The sequence below is a fragment of the Chenopodium quinoa genome, unplaced genomic scaffold (genome assembly GCF_001683475.1).
Source record: "Chenopodium quinoa cultivar QQ74 unplaced genomic scaffold, ASM168347v1, whole genome shotgun sequence".
Lineage (NCBI taxonomy): Eukaryota > Viridiplantae > Streptophyta > Magnoliopsida > Caryophyllales > Amaranthaceae > Chenopodium > Chenopodium quinoa.
Genome location: NW_018743942.1, coordinates 1419721 through 1442939, shown reverse-complemented (window position 1 = coordinate 1442939; position 23219 = coordinate 1419721). Strand labels below are relative to the sequence as shown.

The window sequence follows — 23219 nt, the reverse complement described above, 5'->3', positions numbered from 1 at the left end:
GGCATTCTTGGTGAATACGAAAGGTATACGTGGTCAGGATTAAAAAAATTTCACAGTTTTGAAGAATTAAATCGGTTGAATTACTAATTTTATCTCGTGTCATTGACCTAATAGGAAGTTTGAGGACTACGTTCTTAGTACCCGGCCTTTTTTGCGTAGAGAGGAAGTCATGGAGAAATGTGACGTCGAATTCTCTGATTGGTTTCACCATAAGGTGATAGAATTGTTCTATCTGTTCTTTAAATATGACTTTTAGATATTGCAATTCTGTGTAATTAATTCTTCTATTCTGACGTAAATAGGTGGTTGAAGAGAAACCAAATTCGGATGTCCTCCAAGCTTTGTGCATGCGTCCTTTCAAGCGTGTTCGAACTTGGAAGCGGATTTTTGTTGGTGGATTTAATTTCCATACACATTCCTATGGTAAACACAAGTCTACGATGAATTACGGTGTTTGTGTGTCTAGTGAGGACGGTGGAGAGTACTTTGGCATTCTAGACGATATAATTGAACTTGTCTAACTGGTCCAATTAAAGAGTATAAGACTATACTCTTTAAGTGTAGTTGGATGGATTGTGGTAGGGGTATGAACATACATGAACAGTATAAGCTTGTTGAAGTGAATCATACTAAGAAATACCCCAAGTATGATCCCTTCGTATTATCTTATCAAGTGACCCAAGTGTACTACACATCCTACCCTAGCCTAAAACGGGATCGAGTTCAATGGTGGTCTGTGTTTAAAACACAAACAAGGTCAGTGGTTGATGCTCCAATAGACCTTGAGTTTTTGCAGGCACCGTCCCCAGGAGTATATGCAACGCTTTGTCCACCGAATGATATTCCTGACTACGACCCAGTTGAGGATGACGACGAAGATGATGATGACGACTTAATAATCTCAAGTGAATCAGATGATGAATCCAACGTCGACTCTAGTGACAGTGACGAGGATACTGACATCGATGTGTTTTTAGATGATAGTAGTGATAATACCAGTAGTGATAGTAGCGATGAAAGCCATGAGTAGGAAAATGTGGTTGTTATTGTAAAACCAATTATGGAGTTGGTCGTTCTATTTTATTACTTTTACATCTCATTGTACTACTAATTTTTGTAATGTTAATAATATCATAGCATGTTACTAACATTTTTTTCAGGTTGCAATGGTGGGAGGGTAAAAAGGAGAAACGTCGAAGAGTAGAAAAGGAAAGGAGAAAAGATAGGTTTTGATATATGATGATGATGAGGAAATGGAGGATGCGGAGGAGGCGGAAGATTTGGGTGACGACGAGGATCCTCAAACACAGATGCAGATTGAGCATCATGAGCAACAGCTTCAGGCGCAACAGCTTCAGGGGCAACATGCCTTGCAGTCTTCTCAAAGGGTGGTACTAGACCCTGCCACGTGCTGGTATATATTTAGTTGTTATTTCAATCCCTTTGTATCCATATTTTATATCATGACCTATGGAATACTCTAACATGAACTACTTATTTTCTTTTTAATCTTGATGTACGTTAAAATAGGTTTGATGATAAAGCCGTGGTAAAGGCCATCTCCGGTACCCTAACAGGCTACTATCGAAAGCCTTGGAGGAATTACGGAGAATTTGATGCTAAAACAAAGGAGCATTGGTGTAACTTGTTTTGTGTATGTCATTTTATACTTACAACTATGTATTACTAATTGCGAAGTTTGAGATTTGGTTGTTAACTTTAAATGTTTGTCAATTGCAGAAGCAATGCACATGGGCACCCGAGTTGGAGGACCATGTGAAGACAACCTTCGAATCCAAGTTTTCATATCGGTTGAAGGACATGTTTCACACAATCACACACAAGATGAAAGGTCAGAAGCCGGGCTGGCTTATTGATGAAGTCCACCGGAAGATGATGAACATTGTTGTCAATGATGATACGTACAAGAAATGGTCCGAACAAAATAAGAAGAATAGAAGAGGCGGATCATTGGACAATGTGGTTGAACCAACCCACTACCAGGGTTCAATTTCAGCTGTACAACATGCAAAAAGGATGGTTAGTTTCTTTATAAGGCATGTAAATAGGTAACAATTGTGGTTCACATTGGAATGACAAGTTTTATTTGTTTTTGTGCATGTACATTCAAAGGCGGCGAAAAACAAAGGGCAGTTACCTACTTCACATGAGCTTTTCATGAATATGCACTTCAAGGAGGTCCCTGGGAAAGGAATGGTGCCTGCCAATGTCAAATCCAAAAATATAGCGGTAACAATTTTAATATAATTTTGTATGGTTTACTTATTATGTTGGCTTAAACTTACAAATATGCTTCTTTATTGTAATTTAAACCCATAATATGTTATAAGTATGTAAATATGAGATGGTTTGACAAAGAATGAGTTAAAAAGTAAAGAAATGTTGGAAATAGGCATGTAAGAAGCTATAAAGGCTTGAAATGGCTTCATTTTGAGTATAAAGACCCTTAAACTTAGAAATATGGTTCTTTTATGTGATTTAAACCCATAATATGTTATAAGTATGTAAATATGAGGTGGTTTGACAAAGAATGAGTTAAAAAGTAAAGAAATATAGAAAATAGGCATGTAAGAAGCCATAAAGGCTTGAAATGGCTTTATTTTGAGGATAAAGACCCTTAAACTTAGAAATATGGTTATTTTATGTGATTTAAACCCATAATATGTTATAAGTATGTAAATATGAGGTGGTTTGACAAAGAATGAGTTAAAAAGTAAAGAAATATAGAAAATAGGCATGTAAGAAGCCATAAAGGCTTGAAATGGCTTCATTTTGAGTATATAAACCCTTAAACTTAGAAATATGGTTATTTTATGTGATTTAAACCCATAATATGTTATAAGTATGTAAATATGAGATGGTTTGACAAAGAATGAGTTAAAAAGTAAAGAAATGTTGGAAATAGGCATGTAAGAAGCCATAAAGGCTTAAAATGGCTTTATTTTGAGGATAAAGACCCTTAAACTTAGAAATATGGTTCTTTTATGTGATTTAAACCCATAATATGTTATAAGTATGTAAATATGAGGTGGTTTGACAAAGAATGAGTTAAAAAGTAACGAAATATAGAAAATAGGCATGTAAGAAGCCATAAAGGCTCGAAATGGCTTCATTTTGAGTATATAGACCCTTAAACTTAGAAATATGGTTCTTTTATGTGATTTAAACCCATAATATGTTATAAGTATGTAAATATGAGGTGGTTTGACAAAGAATGAGTTAAAAAGTAAAGAAATATAGAAAATAGGCATGTAAGAAGCCATAAAGGCTTGAAATGGCTTCATTTTGAGTATATAAACCCTTAAACTTAGAAATATGGTTCTTTTATGTGATTTAAACCCATAATATATTATAAGTATGTAAATATGAGGTGGTTTGACAAAGAATGAGTTAAAAAGTAAAGAAATATAGAAAATAGGCATGTAAGAAGCCATAAAGGCTTGAAATGGCTTCATTTTGAGTATATAAACCCTTAAACTTAGAAATATGGTTCTTTTATGTGATTTAAACCCATAATATTTTATAAGTATGTAAATATGAGATGGTTTGACAAAGAATGAGTTAAAAAGTAAAGAAATGTTGGAAATAGGCATGTAAGAAGCCATAAAGGCTTGAAATGGCTTCATTTTGAGTATATAAACCCTTAAACTTAGAAATATGATTCTTTTATTGTTTATTGATTCCATTTTCACTTATATGTTGCTTTACTTGTAACTGATGTTGTTGCTAAATTATTAAAACCATATATAATTGTATAATGTATTTCTTGTAGGAGTCCTACCAGAAGAAGGTTGAAGAAGCCACCACCCAAGGGATTAAAAAGAGTCCTAATGAGTTGTATTGGGGGACTGTGGGTGGTCGCAACAAGAAGGGTCGAGTGGGGGGACTTGGCGAAATCGCATCGCTGTACTATGGCGAACGGATGGGTCGGGTGTCTAGGTCTTCACAACAGTACACACCATCTGTTGTTTCTCAGATGCAGGATCAGATGGAGCAAAGGGTCGAGGCTCTTCGTAGTGAGATCCGCAGTGAACTCCGGAGTGAAATACGGAGTGAACTTCGGAGTGAAATGGAAGTTGAGATGCAAGCTCAAATTCGAGCTGAAGTGGCCCAAATGGAGAGGAGAGCCGAGGAGAGGTGGAATGACTTCATAAGTCGATTCGGCAACAACACCGACGGATGTTCCACCATTCAGCCTCAGCGTCGAGACCCTAGGGATGATTCTGGTAATGGAGGAGCAAGCCAGGGTACCCCTGCAGTTTTTTAGCTTAGCTTAGGTTTGTGTAGTATGGACAAGAACTTAATTTGATCGATTTTATGTAGCGTTTGATTATGTTCCCGCTTTTGTAGAACTTACTATATATTATGTAGCCTTTGGTATATATATAGCTTTTGAGAAAATAATATTTATTAATATTTTCGCAATTTGATAATAGTTTTAAATATCACAGGTATTTGGTGCAGGAACATACGCAATTATAATAATATTTGTTAATATTTTTGTTAGAAAGGAAAAGCAGTTTGCGACGGAATTATATTGGTCGGAAGTACTTCATTTGTGACGGAAAACTGGAGTTAAATCCGTCGGAACTCACCTCCCTTTCTGACGGATTATTCGGTCGTAAACCAGCGATGGAATAAATTTCGTCGCAAAATACACTACCAGCGACGGAAATATTCGGTCGGAAAATAAAGTTTACGACGGAATAATTCGGTCGGAAATTACTGTTTCCGACGGAAATATCCGTCGTTGTAAACAGCACATCGACGGAAATTTTCGTCGCAAATTAGCAACGGACTAAACTAAAAAGTCAATATGTTACGCGACGGATTAACGGTCGTAAAGTCCGTCGGAAAACACCTTTCCGACGGAATATTCCTCGAAAATTCAAGAATTTCCTACCAAAGGTTTTACGACGGAAACCAACGACGGAATTCTGTCGCAAACATGATTTGCGACGGATTTAGAGCCTTCAGCGAGGGAAAATTTCGGTCGGAAACGGGCCATTTTCTTGTTGTGATTCCTGGGCGGGTTGTGGCTGATGCGGCTCATCGGAAACGGGTTAAGTATGAAGCTCGATGTCAGGCAATTGGATATGGTTTCATTCCCTTCTCCTTTTCTTCACTTGGGGAATTAGAGAAAGAGGTTGTTGCATTGCTGAAGCGGATTCAAAAATTCTCGACGGCGCAAGAAATTGGGGCACGTGCTGCGGCTCATGTATTTACTAGGATTGGATTTGCTATAGCTAGTGGAGTGGGGGCCCAGATTGTATCTCGGCTATCCACTAACTTTTTATAGGTTGTATGATTTTGTCTGTTTTTGAGATATAATAATAATAATAATAATAATAATAATAATAATAATAATAATAATAATAATAATAATAATAATAATAATAATAATAATAATAATAATAATATCATTTAAAGTGTAAAGCATTAGATTTTTTTTTTATTAAAAAAAACGTTACAAATTATTTGTTAACAAAAACAGAATTAATTGATGATATATACGTAGTATATGTTTAATGAAAAAAAAATTAAATATATTAATGATAGTAAACATTTTAATGATGGTATTAAAGTAAATACACATTAGTACACTATTCCGAATAGTTATATTCTACTTTTTATAAGGTAGGGATATTAATCTACATTTACATTTTAAATTGATTATGGTTGACAATATAGTCAACAAGCAAATCCATTGCTATGTATATATATAGTTCACTGATTTTTATAGCTTTGTAACATTAGTGTGTTGATTAGTTCATACATGTCATTGTACAGTTTTCATGAGATATTGGAAAATATGTTCTTAAAGTAATATATTGTGTGTTATCCTTTTAGAATATTAGAATAATACTCCCTCCGTCCCTAAATTAAAAACCTCTTTCTCTTTATTATGTGAGTAATAAATATTAGAAAGAGCCTTTGTATTAAGGGACAGAGAGAGTATTGTTTTAAAGTTCAGATTAAAATGCGAAACTTTTTCATGCTCGATTGCTACGTACTGCTTTCTTGAAATTACTCTAGTTCATTGCGTATATTTCATCTTTCACCATCGTCTACCTTGATTACTCCCTCCGTGTTTTTTTTTAAGTGTTACACTTCCTTTTTTGGCAAAAAACTATATTAAAATATTATATCTCTCTCCTCTCATGGTCCCCACCCCAATCCACTACTACTTTTTTATTATATATTTCCTCTCATATTTATTACTTTTCAATAAACTATTAACCTCACTATCTTTCTTTTACAATTTTTTTAATACTCCAACTACCCCACTTACCTCTTATTTTATTTAAGTCAATTAAATTGCCTAAAACTATGTGTCAGTCAAACTGTAACACTTAAAAATACACGGAGGGAGTACTCATCAACTCTGTAAAAAAATTTATTCTTGGAGATGGTTTTCACGCAAGTTAGGCTCCTACTTAATGCCTTTTTTGTGTTAGGATTCATAAATGTGACAACTAGATTAAAAGGAGTAATAATGTGACAATTAGATTTGAAAACGAATTTAGTAAAATTGTTTGTTACCAGTACTCCGTAATATTATTGCCTTTTTGTTTTGGATTATCAAAATTAGGTGAAATTAATTTTGTTCAAAAAAAAATTGTTCTCTATCTTTTACCCCAAAAAATAATAATAAAAAAAAGGAAAAAAAATCTGATCTTAATTGAAAAATACGAGTAAACAGTAAAAGAACCAACACATAAAATCTTTATTAACAACATAGGGGAATTGCAGAAACTACAACACTTGATGATGGAGCATGTACCATGGAGGGCACATTACCATAAACAACGTAAGGGATGCCCAATCCATCTCTTATTACCGTATATGGCGGAGCTTGTATCCTCGAAAATGGACCACGGGGCGCATAACAGAACATAGGAGCATTAGGAAGATACATTGTATTATGATGACGCATATGAACAGCCTCTTGAATATTAGTAACATTTTGATGATGAGTATTTGCAATACTTCTTTGAGATGGAGATATGCCATAGAGTATCCCTTCAAATTTTGTGTAGTCTTGAAAATTTTCGAAGCGAGAGTTAGAACGATCCCATTCAAAGAACTTGGTTAGAAGTTGAGCCGTTGCTAAGCTATCCGATCCTGCATGATGACGCTTTCCGAGTAGTTTAAACCCTACCATTTGAGTCACTTTCCCCAACCCTAACACATCCTCACTCAAAGGACCCAAGTAGTTCTCATATTGCTTAACCATTGCTTTAAGATCATAAAACCTTCCAAAAACTCTCTTAACTAGTTCAAGAAACTGCTCTTTCGTGCTTGGTATCGACAATTCGAGCACACTACTAATCAAGAACGCTAAATCGTACATACCATGAAATGTAACCCACTTGATTTTTCCATAGAACTTTTCTACAATGTTACCAAAACCAACTTTGAATTTGTGAAATATACTAGTGGTTTCACCTTGAACGTACGTACGAGGATCACATAGATTGAACTGCCAACAACCACCTATATTCCCTTCATCATCACAAAGACTTAATCCGACTTGAAACAACTTGCAATTGCCGGTGTTGTATTTCATATCTTCATATCTCATCAACTCGGTTGCACCTCGTGGTGTAACACATAAAAATGGAGTGAAGCCCGTATCAATACAAACATTGTTGTATGATGCTAATAAACCAGTTAGACTTTTCATCTCTTCGTCGTAGTTATTCAATCGTACTTGAATGATTGATAATGTTGAATCCATGACTTTAATTCTTCTCTCTTGACTCTTGTCTTGCTCTATTTGTTTTTTTGTTTTTGGATGAAGTTGTATTCTCTTTGCTTCAATGTAATGATGTCGTATATATTGAATTTTATGCTGCTCATGTCGGTTCTAGTGTACACTTACGTGCAGCCTAAGTCAGAAATAATCAGATCATGATTATTATTTTTGGAAATTAAATCAAATCAAGATATTATTTTGGGAAATTAAATCAAATTAAGATATTATTTTGGGAAATTAAATCAAATTAAGATATTATTTTGGGAAATTAAATCAAATTAAGATATTATTTTGGGAAATTAAATCAAATAAGATTATGGTATTATATTAGATTCTAACGGTGTATTCTAACGTGTATTTGTGATGGGCTTAGTAAGTTTTTTATTTTTTTCCTAAAATAATAACTAGGCTCCTGTTGTACACATTAAATATTATATCAAGCTTCCACAATTAGATATACTAGAGTGTACCCAATGCACGGGATATATAGTATATTAGAAAGATATTAAATATATACTATAAGAAAAAATATACTTAGAATACGGGAAGTTGATTTTGATGTTGTAACTTAGACCCTATTCTTTTGAGCTGTTGTGGACTTGTGTTCTGGTCTGCTCTGCTTAGCTCTGCTCTACTGAATATTATTAATTTGTTGACACTTGGTTTTCCCTGCTAATTGCTATGCTGAAATCTTATGTTCTTTGCCCTGCTCCAAAAGCTTAAAAGAACAGGGTCTACTCTTATATGTCGGTGACCACGCAATGTGGCAAGTAATTATGGGGTTTACTTTGTCAAAGCTATAGAGGTTACCGATTTAGTGTTATACGAGTAACTTGGCTCAATGATGTAGGAGTTACTCTTTTCTTTTGCAAATAGTTTTTCGATGAGACCAGTTTCGCAAAAAACATGTTGTATATATTTTTTTTTTTTGATTTGGTTATTAGAGAAGACGACATTGTTTGGAGGGTAGTTCCTAAAAAAATACATATAATCGAAGGATTGGGGATTTTGAATGTTATGGTGAATTGTTGATAAATGAACTATATACTCAAAGTGAAATGTTATTAGTGTACTTAAAAAAAAAGTAATATTGGTAATATTCCCTTGTAAAAAATACAAAAAAAAAAAAAAAAAAAAAAAAAAAAAAAAAAAGAAATTAGAAAAAAAAAAACAGTGGGATGGTATTTATTGATTTTTTTGTGGAATGGATAGTTGTTTTTTTTTTACTTTAAAAAAAAAATGCATGAGAACTCAAGGAGTTTGGAGCATTTATGTATATTTAAAAGAAAAGAAAATTAATTGGTAGTTTTAAATTTTTTTTTTTTTTTTTTTTGGAAAAATGGAAGTTATTGTAATGGAAAGAGTTAGTTATTAAAAAAAAATTAAAAAAAGAGAATGCATAGAATTACTCCATTCAAGGATTGGAGTATTGTGAGTGAAAGTTGGCAAAAAAAAACTCTTAAATTATATATCTACTAGAGTGTACCGTGCAAAATGCAAGGGATATATAAGAAAAAAAATATATTTAAAATATAGAAAGCTGATTTTGATGTTGTAATTTAGACTTGAACTATAATGGTTGATTTTGGACTGGTCGGTTCTGTTGAACCCTAATTAGCTCTGTTGTATTGAGTATTAATAATCGTATTAATAATGTGTTGACACCTGTTGTGCTATGCTGAAATATGATATTCTATGCTTTGCTTAGAAGCTTAAAAAACAGAGTCTTACTCTTTTATGTCGGGGGTCATGCAATGGTATTATGGGGTTTACTTTTTCAAAGTTATAGATCGAGGTTACCCGTTTAGTGTTATAGGGGTTACTCGTGTTACTCGGTTAGCGCATATGAGTTAGTGTCTTGCTCTAGGGGTTACATACTTTGTTCTGTTGCAAGTAGTTATTTGTTGAGGCCAGTTGTACTTTTTTTTTTTGATGATTAAAGATGTGGAAAATGTTTGGAGGGTAGTCTCTAAAAAAATGCATATAATTGAAGGGTTGGGGATTTAGAGTACTATAGTGAATTGTTGATAAAGGAAATGTTTACTCGTGCTAACGCATGACATATATTATACTATGTACCAAAAAAAAAAAACTCATAAAACAAAGTGAAATGTTAATAGGTAGTGTTTTTAAAAAAAATGAAATGTTGGGGATTTTGAGTGCTATATTGAATTGTTGATAAAAGAATTGCATAATTGTGCTAATGCAAAAAAAAAAAGTGAAATGTTAGTAGTAGTCCATTAGGAAAAAAAATAAAAAGAAAAACAAAAAGGAAATAGTGAATGGAGTAGTTATTGATTTAAAAAAAAATTAATAAAGTAGTGGGATTGGTAGTTATTTTTTTCTTAAAAAAACAAAAAAAAAAAAAAAAAAAAAAAAAAAAAAAAAAAAACCTAAATGCATGAGAGTTGAGGAATGATGTTTTGGAGGCTCCTCATTCACGTACTCTACAATTATATATTAGATTTACAATATGATTTTTACCACGAATAAGAAGAAAATGTTACATTGTTAAAGATGATAATTTAATAGCTCAATCCAACCATTTCTAATTAGTTTTTCAAATAGCGTGTACTTCCTCCGTTCTTTTTTACTTGACCCGCTTTGACTTTTACACTATTCACCACCCCTCCTTTGACCGTGTTTTGTGAATACACAAATTTTTGTATGTGGTTGGCCACACGGTGTGGCCAGCCATAATTTTTATTATTTTTTTTAAAATACCACAACTCTTCTCTCTCTTCTTTTCTTATCTTCTTCTCCAAGCCAAACCACACATCACCAACAACCATATATCTACTCCACCCATTTTCTCTCTCCTCTTTTCTTAGCTTCTTCTTCAAGCCAAACCACACATCACCAATAACCATATCTCTACTCCACCCATTTTCTCTCTCCTCTTTGTCAAACTGCTGCAATTAAAGCCCGAAATTGTATAAATTGGGTGTCAAATTGCCGTGAAAAATTGTGATTAATTATCGTTAAGATCATCAACAACATTTGAAGTAGTGAAATCGATGAGAACCAAAGAAATGTGAGCTCGTTTTCTTCGTGGAATCTTAGATCGAACATTCTACGTCAAAAATTGTAGGGTGTTACTAGTTTGGTCAAGGGTACTTGTAGGGTGTTACTGGTTTGGTCAGGGGTTACATGTAGGGTGTTACTGGTTCGGTAAGGGTGTTACTAGTTTGGTCAGGGATTACTTGTAAGGTTTTACTGGTTTTGGTCAACGGTTACTTGTAGGGTGTTACTAGTTTTTCTCAAGGGTTACTTGTAGGGTGTTACTGGTTTGGTTAGGGATTACTTGTAGGGCGTTACTAGTTTTGCTTAAGGGTTACTTGTAGGATGTTATCGGTTTGGTATGGGGCTTACAGGCAACCCTTTAATAAGTAACAAGTATTCCTTGAATAAGTAATTCATACAAATAACCTTGAAATAACTCATATAAGTAACCCCTGAATAAGTAACTCATACAAGTAACCTTTGAATAAGTAACTCATACAAGTAACCCTTGAATTAACCCATACAAGTAACCCCTAAAAAAAATACAAGTAACTCTTGAAAAAAAATATATAAATAACCCGTGAATAAGTAATCCATATAAGTAACCCCTGAAAAAAAAATATAAGTAACCCCTGAAAAAAATACAAGTAACCCGTGAATAAGTAATCCATACAAGTAACCCCTGAAAAAAAAAAATACCAGTAACCCTTGAAAAAAAAATACAAGTAACCCCTGGAAAAAAAAATACAAGTAACCCCTGAATAAGTAATCTATACAAGTAACCTCTGAAAAAAATATATACAAGTAACACCTGAAAAAAAATACAAGTAACCGTACCCTTAAATAAGTAATCCATACAAGTAACCTTTGGAAAAAAAAAATACAAGTAACCCCTGAAAAAAAAAATGCAAGTAACCCTGACAAAACCAGTAACCCTGTTATGCGAGTGAATAGTAAACCCGTTATTCGCACGTAATCCGTTAAATTTATTGACTTGGCAGCAGGCCACATGGTGTGGCCTGTTGCACCAAAAAAGCTCTGTTGTGAATAATATATAAGGAAAGATATATTTATGTTGGATTATTTTGAATTCGTCTCAATAAGTGTTATCATAATATATAATTTTTATATTTTTTAATTATGGAGAATTAAAATTATTGACCGTTAAAGTTTTACATTGACAAGCGTGATAAAAAAAATAAAAAAAAGGTCAAGTAAAAAAAAACAGAGAAAGTATTATACTACTCTATATTCATAAATGTACCTATGTTCATAGAACTTAACATTTTCCATTTTTGTCCATCTTTTTCCCTTTATTCCGGTTTATTTGCAAACCTATTTTACTATCTTACTCTCATTTCCTACAGTTTTTACCTGTTTTCGTTGACTTTTTTTTCTATCTACTTTTTTTCCTTTCAAACAGTGAAACACCCACCTTTTTTGAAAGAAAGAAAGAAAACCACCTCTTTACACTATTTCTCTTATTTATCCACCTTTCCGTTGTACAAACTTATCATATTTCAATTGCCTTTAATATACTTGCAAAGAATAAATATTATGGTTATTATTTTCAATCTAGACCCTTTATTTACAATTGTAATTATTTTCAATCTAGACCCTTTATTTACAAAAATCAATCTTTTTTTTTATTTTTTTTATTTTTATTTTTTATTTACAAAAATCAATCTTGTCCATCCATTTAATTGACTTTAAAAATTATTTAAATATAAAATAAAGCAAGAAAAAAAAAACTGTTTTGCAGTTAATTTTTTTAATAAAAAAAATAAACAAAACAAAAACTGCTTGTTACAATCGAATCTCCATTGTTATTGAAGTTTCAGCGCAGCGTTCAAATTGAGGATACTAGTATGCACTATGCAGACGTGCAGTCATAAGTCTAAATGTTGATTGTTGTGTTATTAATAATTAGCATAGGAATATCTAAGATCTGCTAATTTTCCATCAAAATTAGAAAATAAACTATCATCTTCCTGAATTATATAAAGACAAAACCATAAACTAACACAAATAAAGATGGAATAATATCAAAGAAGGTATTATATGATCTTTCATTCACTTACACTAGTCACTAATTCTAACTCTTTTCTAATAGAATTAAGAATTATATAAGATGGCTAATTAATGGCTAATGCCATTAAACGTTTCATACAAACAGAGAATCTACCAATAAGGCTAGGAAAGACAAACTCCGCGCAAAATAGTCCTAAACAGAAATTGCAAGTTCTACAAACTGCATTAAAAACAGAGTATCTCGCTAAGGAAGTGATCTAAATTTTGATGCAACTGAGGGAGGATGATCTGTATTTTTGTAAAATTTTATTTTATTACTAATAGAATTGTATAGTCAAATAAAGGAATGGCCATGATTTAATATTGCATATCAATGGTGCATATTTAAAAGTTACAATGGCTACAAAATTATTGTAGCCATTGCAAAACTGTCCAAAAGTGTTTATGTACTCCGTAAGAAATTTCATATTCAAGTACAAATATAAAATATTAATGTTTTCAAATATTAATTATACGTAAAAAAAATTACTACGTATCAAATTTGCATAAAGTAAAAAAAAAATAAAAGAAAAAAGGCGCAATGAAAATTTAACACAACAATATAAATTATATTTTATTTAGAAATTACTTGCATACCCATAACAACAATACATACACTATATATAGAAAGATTGTTTTATTTAGAAGTCATACACATATACATACTATCATATATGTGCACAACAATACGTGCAACATGCATATATATAGATATATATATTATATAGTGAGATAGATAAAGGATTTGCATGCAAGGAACATGCATACATATTAATAAGTACAAGCCAGGTGAGATCTGAACAGCAGCTTCCATCACTTCTAAATGGGCTACAAGCTTCACCTTCGAGCCTGCATTTTCTTTAGCAAACACCATCTCTTAAGCAAGAGCCACCACCATCAACCATGTCGCGGCCACTAACTCCGCCTTCAATAATTGCTTCTGCAACCTCAAACTCCATGGTGTTTGATTCACCCACTATCACAAAGGCAATGAGTAGGAGAATAATGATTATATTAGCACACAACTTCTTTGCCATATCGATTTCAACTAGATTAATGTACTAATTAAGGCTTGGATATGAGTGTGTAAATATTTGTGTGATTGTTGGATGCTAAAGGGCCCTGGTTTTATAGCTGTCGGGAGTGGCAAGCAAACAAATACACGTACCCCACCATTAGTTATTGTAAGGAGGGTGTTCCCATCGTAGGGGATCTTTCTCCTTAAATGTCCATGAACCTTTAAAAGCCTAGGACTTTACACTTGTTAGGGTGTATTAGGATTTGAATTCCTGACTGTTTGGGGGACCTTGTGTTGAGTAATTAGGTTTTGATGATTGTAAACTAATGATGATTATCTATCTAACGTGTTTGTTAAGTTGTGCATAGAAAGAACAATGCAAGTTATGATTGAAACAAGATACAAGGAACCCGAGCAATGACAGGTACATATACAAGGAACTTTAGCAATATAGGATAAGCAATAGAGGAACAAGAATAATGATGCGGGTTATGGATGATTAGTATGATGATGGCTAAAGAACAATGAAGGTAACTATGTAAATAGGTGTTTGCATATGTTAGCTTCATGAGGTAAGTACACTATGTATACATAAGATGTATATGTGTATGAGTATTTACGTAGCTTTAAGTTTAATTAGTTCTCTCACTTGAAGTTTGTTTATGACAAACAAACTTCAATCTAATGTTTCTCTTAAGTGTTTATATGAATACAAGAACTGACTTAGGTGAATTCAATGGGTTGGAACATAGAAGATTTCAAGAGGAACAAGAGAGAATGAATGAACCTAAAGCATGTTCTCCCATGAGAACCAAACCACGAAGGAACCTGAAGGTATTCTCTAACAAGATCCATAAGGAACTTTCGGCAGGCTTTCCCATGAGAGCCAGAGCATGTTCCCTAACAGGTACATGAAGTGTTCCCTAACAGGTACACACATGGAGCTTCCTAACAGAAGCATGACAGCAAGTTAAAGAGTGAAGCTTGGACTGCAAAGATGACAGCAAGTTCCAGAAAAGAACCTGGTCTGCGAGTTCCAATAAGGAATGAAAAAAGAGTGACAGCAAGTTCCAGTTAGGAACTTGGCCTGTGGTTCTAGAAGTGGAACGTTGCCCCAAGATCTAGAATACATCAATACTTCAAGATTCCAGAACAAGAGTTTCAAAGAAACAACATGAAGACGGAGAAATCGAAGTATATCGCTCTAGGATTCATGTAAGTATGTTGGACATAAAAGTCAGTCAGGAACAAATCTAAAGAGATAAGGTGAACTCAGGATAGTCAATAAAATTAGAGCTACTGACTTGTCAGGAACTCAGAGACTGTCAGAGTTCCAAAACCTAATCGGAATTTAAGTCTGCACATCGTTAAAGGTCGGTTTTAATGATATATATATTTACCTAATACGTGCAAATCTTATAGGGATTTGGTTTTACAGAATAAAGTTATTTATTTTCTAATAAATCCCTTTTGAAAAAAGATAATTTATTTTTGAAAATTATTTTAAGCAAAAATAAGTTTAGAATAAAATTTGATTTTATGATAAGTATATCATTGAAAAAGATAAGCTAGTATATATATTTGGAAAATATAAGTTTGGAATAAAATCTGATTTTATGATAAGTATAGCTAGTATATTTGGAAAATATAAGTTTATTATAAAATCTGATTTTATGATAAGTATATCTTTTGAAAAAGATAAGCTAATATATTTGGAAAGTATAAGTTTGAAATAAAATCAGATTTTACAGCAAATATATCTTATTATTATTAAAAGAATATATTCTTAACAAAAATATATATTTTTGGAAAACTTATTTTTGGAAAATATCTTTTAAACATATCTTTTTATAAAACTTATCTTTTGTGAAAAGAATGATTTGGATGTACTATAAATATGCTCTTATATATTCATTCAAAGTTGAGGCTGACAAAGCTTAGTGGTCGTGCTTAATGGTTTCATCCTTCACCACAAAGCTAAGTCAAACCTCTAGGTCAAAGTTCCAGTCAGGTTTGGTTTCAGTTCGTCTAGTAAGTTCTAAACAGATCTTAAGTGCCCAGTATATTAGTTTTATCTCTTTATTCATTGATATATATTTAGAGTTATTCTTTGAGATCTTGTAATTGGGAAAAAGGGTTTTGAGTGCTTTATGTATTGGGGTGTGAGAGTTCGTGAGAAATCTCGTCATCATAATTGTATATGAGTGCAATGTGTGAGCTTCTAGGGTGAAGCTGAGTGAGCTTCTAGTGAGAGGCCAAGTGATTAGTACTCAAGGAGTACGAGTGAATCTAAGTGAGGGGCTTAGGTTGGGTAGGATAGGGTCCTATCGAGTAGCAAGTTTTTCAGGTAGGAACTTGTGAGAAAGGTCTTATCTGTTTGTAATAGATTGTAACTAGGAGTGTTTGGTCTATTTTAGTGGATTGGTTTGGCTTGAAATCCCTTGGAGGGTCGAGGTTTTACTTCCAGTTGGGCCCTGGATGGTTTCCTCGTAAAATCCGATTTGCATTTTCTAAGTTCCTAACAGCAATTAGTTTTATATTCCTCGAAAAAGTATGCACTAGGAACTTACTACAATTCACCCCCCCCCCTCTTGTAGTATATCATCTGAAATAACACCTTGAAATAGAAATGATCCTCTCGTCACGCTTTTTTGTAAGAAACAAGCAGGAGTCGCCAATGAGTTTTAGGAAAACTCATAAATCTCGTTCATGCCTTTCTCCCAAGAAGAGTTCAAGGGATAATTAGCACGAATCGTAAGTTTACCCATGCCCAAATTGGTCTACATGTACCAGAAATGAGTTCAGGAGCAAGGGTACTAAAATAACGTTCCTTTTAGGGAGGAATCGCTATTCTAGCCCTAGTTACGGCCTCTACTAGCTCTTCCTTTTTCACAATTTCATCACCAAACAATATATGCAACGCGATATCAGAAACTACATTAGTTAATTTTATTTACACGCCACGTAGATATTACATTGCAAAGTCGTTATTCTTTATTTAATTCATTTGTATAAACAACAAAATAAACAAGATTTGCTTTGGCTTAAGTGATCAATCAACAATTCATTATACAATTCTATTCTTATTTAACGCAAGTTACTATGTGTAGGCGTCGCTCGAAGAGCGCCTATGTTAAAGCATGTGGTGAATATGTTTGGCACTCATAGGAAGTGGGAATTGACATACGATTAGGGACACGATTAGGGACAAGGAAAGTAGGGAGCCGCCAACAAGTTTTTAAGGAACTTGTAAGTAGTTCACGGATCATAAAAAGGCAACCACGATAAGGGACAACGATAGGCAATAACGATTGACCCGTGAAGGTTACACCCCATTCATAATCCATGAGATTACTAACTCCATATGATTCGGAACCACGAAGGGAGGATCAGGGATGATGGTACGAAGTGAGTCATGGAGTCACATTCGCCCGTATTGGCCTCTACTTGATTCTTATTGTGAAAAGTGATTCCTGCGATATCAAAGGCATACAAACAATAATTCAATTTGTTCCAATCTATTATTAAGCTAAATTGGTTTAATATTAATGCAACACATAATTCTAAAATATTGTGATCACTTGATTTAATAACAAGATTAAAAAGGAACCTAAACCGGTTGTCCAAATTTTCTTATTATGCGTGATTTTCAATTACATATTCCCTTTAAACATGCAATATGGTGATCATAACAATAATAGAATAAACATTAATATTGGAAGCAATTTAACAATAATAACGTTAGTCAAATAAAATAATAATAATAATAACCTAATCATGATGCTAGAAATATTAAAATAAAATACGAGTAATTAAATTAATTAATTACTCACATTCCGCGCGTTCCTTTAAATTGCTACATCATGAATAAACTGTTAGTAACTTCAATAAAAAATATAAAGTAAATGAAAATTAAATTAAATAAATATAGATTTGATTTGGTCCAAACCCTCAGTTATTTATACCTTTCACGCCTTGGTTTAAGGACGGAACCTCGGGTTTAGTATAGACTCCTTGGAGTGCTTAAGGGAAGAATGGTGTAATTAGGAATACAGGTTTAAGGCTTAGAATATGGGAGAGAAAGAAGAGAATGATTTTTGGTGTAAAAGAGAAAAAGAGAGAAGGATTTGATGATCAATCTTGTTGATGATTGGAAAAGGGGTGATATGACCTCTATTTATAGAGAAAAAAAGAAGGGTCGAAGAATTAAGATAAGATCCGAATTAAATCGGAATAACACTCGATAGACTCCAGTTTTTGCGGTTTTTGTTTTTATCATATCTTTTGATCCAAAAATTGGAATAAGATGAATAAGCTATCGTTGGAAAGCTCTTGAAGTATAATTTCTAACCCAATTAGAATTAGATTAAAATATTTTATAGAATAAAAGATATGGCCGAAATAGTGAGACGGTGTCAGTTTTGGATAGAGTCTGATATTTTATTCATATCTTTTCCGTTATAACTCAGAATTGATATTATAATATATCATTGGAAAGATAATTTCAAGGGATATCCAACCATATAAAATTTAGATAAAAACTATGATCACAAAAATAATATTTGTCTATCTTTGAATTCTTTCAATTCGAATAAAATTAGGACTTTCAAAAAAAGGAGTTTTATTCAATTTCAAACTCTTTAATCTTATCTTTTCAAAAAGGATAATTAGGATCTTTTAGAAACTTATAGAAGTTTCTAATTTATCCTAATTGTTTTAGGAATTGGATTAAATAATTTGGACCCTCCACATGATCATTGGGTCGTAGGTAAGGTGGGCTTAGGTTCGATTTGGGCTCAGTTTAATATTTTGGCCATAACTTATTCGTTATAACTCGGATTTGGGATTATAATATACCTTTAGAAAGCTCTTTTAAATCCCCATCCAACTATTCAATCATCAGACCCATATTATGGACCAAAATAAACTGGACTAAACATTTTTATAAAGAGGATATGAAATGACTGATTTTAAAGGACACGAAATGAATTATTTTGGGTTTAAAGGCACGAAAAGAGGAAAATAAGTTATGGTTTGGGGAAATGGGCTAGAAGTTGGGTTGTTTTATGAAATGGAAATATGGATTTAAGCACTCCAAGATTAAATACTCAACCCGACCAATAATGGCGGTGAAAGGTTATTCATCATCGGGTTTGGTTTTGGGGAGACATTTTTAGGTGTCTACACTATGCGGAATTGATTAATTAGAAATCCGTTTAAAGTGATCAAACAACACTAATTAATAATTAAGGTTGTTTAAAACAATAAAATAAAGGTGATTGATCTAAGTGCTCGAAAATTTAGCACTTCTCTTTGCTAGATCTTCGTTTAGAACACTTATGGACTCCTTCTTATTCGGGAACCTCCACCGTAGTAACAAATATTAAAGGGGGAGAGTATTTAGGACAAGAGGGTTTGGTAGCACATAAGTTCACAAAGTTTCTGCTTGAATTTTAGGTTAATTTCTATCTGATTAAGCCTCGTATTAAGCCCCTATTTATAGGGAATAGATACGATTAGGGTTTTGAACATTCTGCCGCAGCAGGTGTCGCACGCATCTGAATGGGTTGCGTGCGACTACCCATCGCAAGTAAATTCGTTGCGCTGCTATAGGCAGCGCAACCGATTATCTTGAGTGCGATATTATGGTAAGATTCGATTTCATATTTTTATGAAATTCTGAATCTTCTGTAAGCGCATCACTAGCAGTTGTGCTGGATGTTGCACGCAACCTTGTGAGTTGCGCGCGTCAGACCAGCGCGACTCATTGAGATGTGCGTGGATTTATCTGCGGCAGCAATAATTTTAACCTAGGCGCCTCTAAATCCATCGTTTTTAGGGTTTAAGCTCGGGCTTAAGCCTAATTATGATAGGGCTTAGTTGATTGGACCTTAGCTTAATGCTTTTATTTTTGGGTTATGCTAGCTTAAATTTATGTTCTTGCAATTCAATCAGTTATCCAAAAGTGTTCTTCACGTTAATCCAACACGAATATGGTTTTATTTATCGTCATTGCTCTTCCTGTCGGGACAGGATGCCAAAAGTAGATGTCTACAGTTAGCCCCCCTTTGATCGAGTCTAGAATAGACGAGAACCAATGTAGTCAAGGAAATAGATCTGAGACTTTTTCTGCGAAGTTCTCAAAGAATAGAGAATCTTTCAGAAATGTTTAAGGATGTCGAAACGGTCCTTGATTTGCTAAGTGCTTGAGACAAATAGCTATTAAGATTAGAAAAAAGTATTTTCTAGTCTTAATGTGCTAAAGAACCTAGATTGATCCTTTGCAATTGTAGAACGCTTTTACAAGTAAAGGTGTTCTGGATGATGTCACGTCATGAGAAGAAATCGGTTTAAAAAGGATTAAAGGGGATGATATTCTCTCAGCCATGTCATCGTTGGTCTAAAGTCCCTCGATATGTCATTGAAACTTTAACCTGATTTTAAAAAGTTGTAAAGATGATAAAAAGAGTGTTTCAGCTTTCGCAGCCTAACGTGTGAATAATTCCTCTGTTTTTTTAGTTAAAGCGTTTCATTTGGCACGCATATTAAGGAGAAGTGAGAAAGAAAGGTTGAAGAAAAAAAAATACCCTTTTACTTACCCACCACCCTTACCGGCGAATCAGCTATTGTACCACTAATGAGCACCTTTCTCTCTCATCATCACCATTCACCATCATTCTCTCTCCTCCTCTACTAATGGCTTCCACCTCCATTCTAGATCATCTCACCTTTAAATTTTATTTCTTTCTTCCTTTTGGCAATTAAAACAAAAAAGCACAAACTAGCTGTCTAATTCATACTACCTCCGTTTTTTATTAATTGATATATTTTGACTTTAGCACTATTCACATACCTGTCTTTGACCATGATTTGTGATTTATAGGTGAAGAAAAATATAGTCAAGTGATGAGATCTTGTTATATTCATCACAATGTATATCTTCAAAATATCAACTTTTTATAATTTTTGCTTATTGGTAATTAAAGATATTAATGATTGAATTTGTTCATTGGCAAACGTGACTAAAGAAACATCGTTTCAACTAAAAAAGAAATGGAGGAAGTATATACGATTAAAGGTTTTATCCTCTATAGCATAGAGGGTTTTGGGCGGCACTAGTTTTGGGAGGTGGCGTCATCGACGGTGAGGTTTTGGTGTCGCGGCGTGATTGGGTGAAGTTAAAGGAAGCAAGGAGAAGCTTTGGGGATTTTAATTTATTAATGGGGTTTTATTTGGAAAATTGGGTATGTTACAACTTACAAGGAAAAGAAGAGAGAGAAGTGGTGGTGGTTGTTGTGATGGTGATGGTCTCATAGGGATGATTAGATGATGGAAGTGGTGGAGTGGGGAAGGTAATGAAGGAATGAGAAATCAAATTATTTGCTAAAGGGAGGAGAGAGAAGATGAGTTGGGAAATTGGGAGGATAAAATTGACATTTTAACATATAAAACTTACTTAAAATAAGATCGTGTTAACTAAAAGGAACATTTGCCAATTGCAGCCATTTAAAGTTTGTATTTTGTAAATTGCAAGCATTTAAAAAAAAATTTGCAAATTGCAGCCCATAAGTTCTTATAAATTGTAAATTGCAGCCCAATTCCACTTTTTCATCAGTTTGGGCGTCGAACAATATTCCGTTAATGTTTATGGGGTCATTTTAGCCTTTAAAGGTCCGAATTGAGCTTGGAATTAGCAAAAAAAAAAAACATAAGTGCCTTGTTTTGCGTAACAAAAATGTTCGATTTGTGGGCAACTATTTTTTGCTGTAAAAAACGAGGCAGTTACGTTAATTTTTTGTCAATTTTGAGCTCAATTTGGCCCCTTAAGAAATAAAATGGCCGCTAAAACCGTAACTGAGCATTTTTTGACACGCAAACCGATGAAAAAATTGAATTAGATTGCAATTTCAATTTATAATAACTTTTGGGATGCAATTTTCAATTTTTATTTAAATGGCTACAATTTGCAAAATACAAATTTTAAATGGCTGCAATTTGTAAATTTTTCTAACTAAAAAGAAATTTTCTAAAAAGGAATGTGTATCTATACATACTTTCAAAAATATAACTTATAAACCTTTTATAATGTCGGGTTATGTCGTGTTGTGCCGTGACATGTGCCGATCCATGTCCATCCCAATATGGCAATTCCCAATACAATCTTTACCTTAATTAGTAAATTACACAATCACTCCCTAAACTTACAACAAAGTTGCAGATCACTCACTAAACTTTCAAAAGTTGCAAATCACTCACTATGGATAATTTTAACCTACTACATCAGGTAAAATGTAAGAACTCCCTAAACTTTCTGACAACTCCCTAAACATTCTGACTTAATTGTAGGAACTCCCTAAACTTTTTTTTAGAATTCTGTTTCTTTTGGTTCCAAATAACTAGCCATTATTACAAAATATTATTTGATAAAAAACAAAAGGCAGTAGCTGTATATATACTCCATTGCATCCATTATTTCTGCACATCTAATCTGCAACAAAATTCATTGAAAAAAAATGGTCACAAAATATTTCTGATAAAAAAAATAGAGAATTAAATCTGAAATATGTCATGGTGCATTTCTGGATTGAGTTCAGGGGGAAGGAGGTGTCACTGTGGTTTGTTAGTGTCAAAGAGTAGGGCTTGGACTAAAGATAATCCTGGTAGAAGGTTTTATGCATGCCCTGACTATAATGTTGAAACTGAAAGGAGGGGCTGCAAGTTCTTTAGATGGGTTGATGCTGAAGATCCCACCATATGGCAGACTAAAGTGATTTTAGGGTTGATGGAGGAGAAGCAGGAGCTGAAAAGTGAGCTTATGAGTCTTAGGCATGACCTGAAGCAAGCTAACAAGAACTTAAGAAAGTTTGAAGGTGAATATTTGATGCTTAAAATTAAAAGGGCGGCAGGGTTTAATTTGGGTTTCAATTATGAGCTGTGGAAGTTTATTTTGGTTTTTTTTTCGTTGTCTTAGTTTGGTTTGTATTTAAATGATAATGTAAGTTAGAGATAGGGATGGTACCTGAGCTGCTAGTCTACATTGATGTTCCTAGTGCTTGTCATGCCTCCTTTCCTTTGCCATGTTCTGTTGAATGTAATTGAAAATTAATGAAATCAATGTTATGATTGTTTATTTGTATTTTTGCAATTGGTAATATTTAATTGTCAAATTGTAACTTAAAATACCTGCAATGTCTGGATTGATATGGTGTTTTGACTTTGGGAAGGTTGGCTTGACAATGGGTACTCATCTTGCCTGACATAGTACACTATTTGTTCACCACCCCCATTGTCTCTGTAGTAAGCTCTCTAAACAGGATGCACAACAGTATATTAGTGACATTAGATATG

The 23219-nt window shown here is 33.4% G+C and overlaps 1 protein-coding gene across 1 annotated transcript; it reads right to left on the bottom strand.

Annotated features, from left to right (window-relative positions):
* Positions 1-6751: 6751 nt before the first annotated feature.
* Positions 6752-7762, bottom strand: LOC110688884 (putative CCR4-associated factor 1 homolog 8). Its single transcript, XM_021865643.1, has one exon. The coding sequence runs from the start codon at positions 7760-7762 to the stop codon at positions 6752-6754; it is 1011 nt and encodes a 336-aa protein (XP_021721335.1).
* Positions 7763-23219: the final 15457 nt, after the last annotated feature.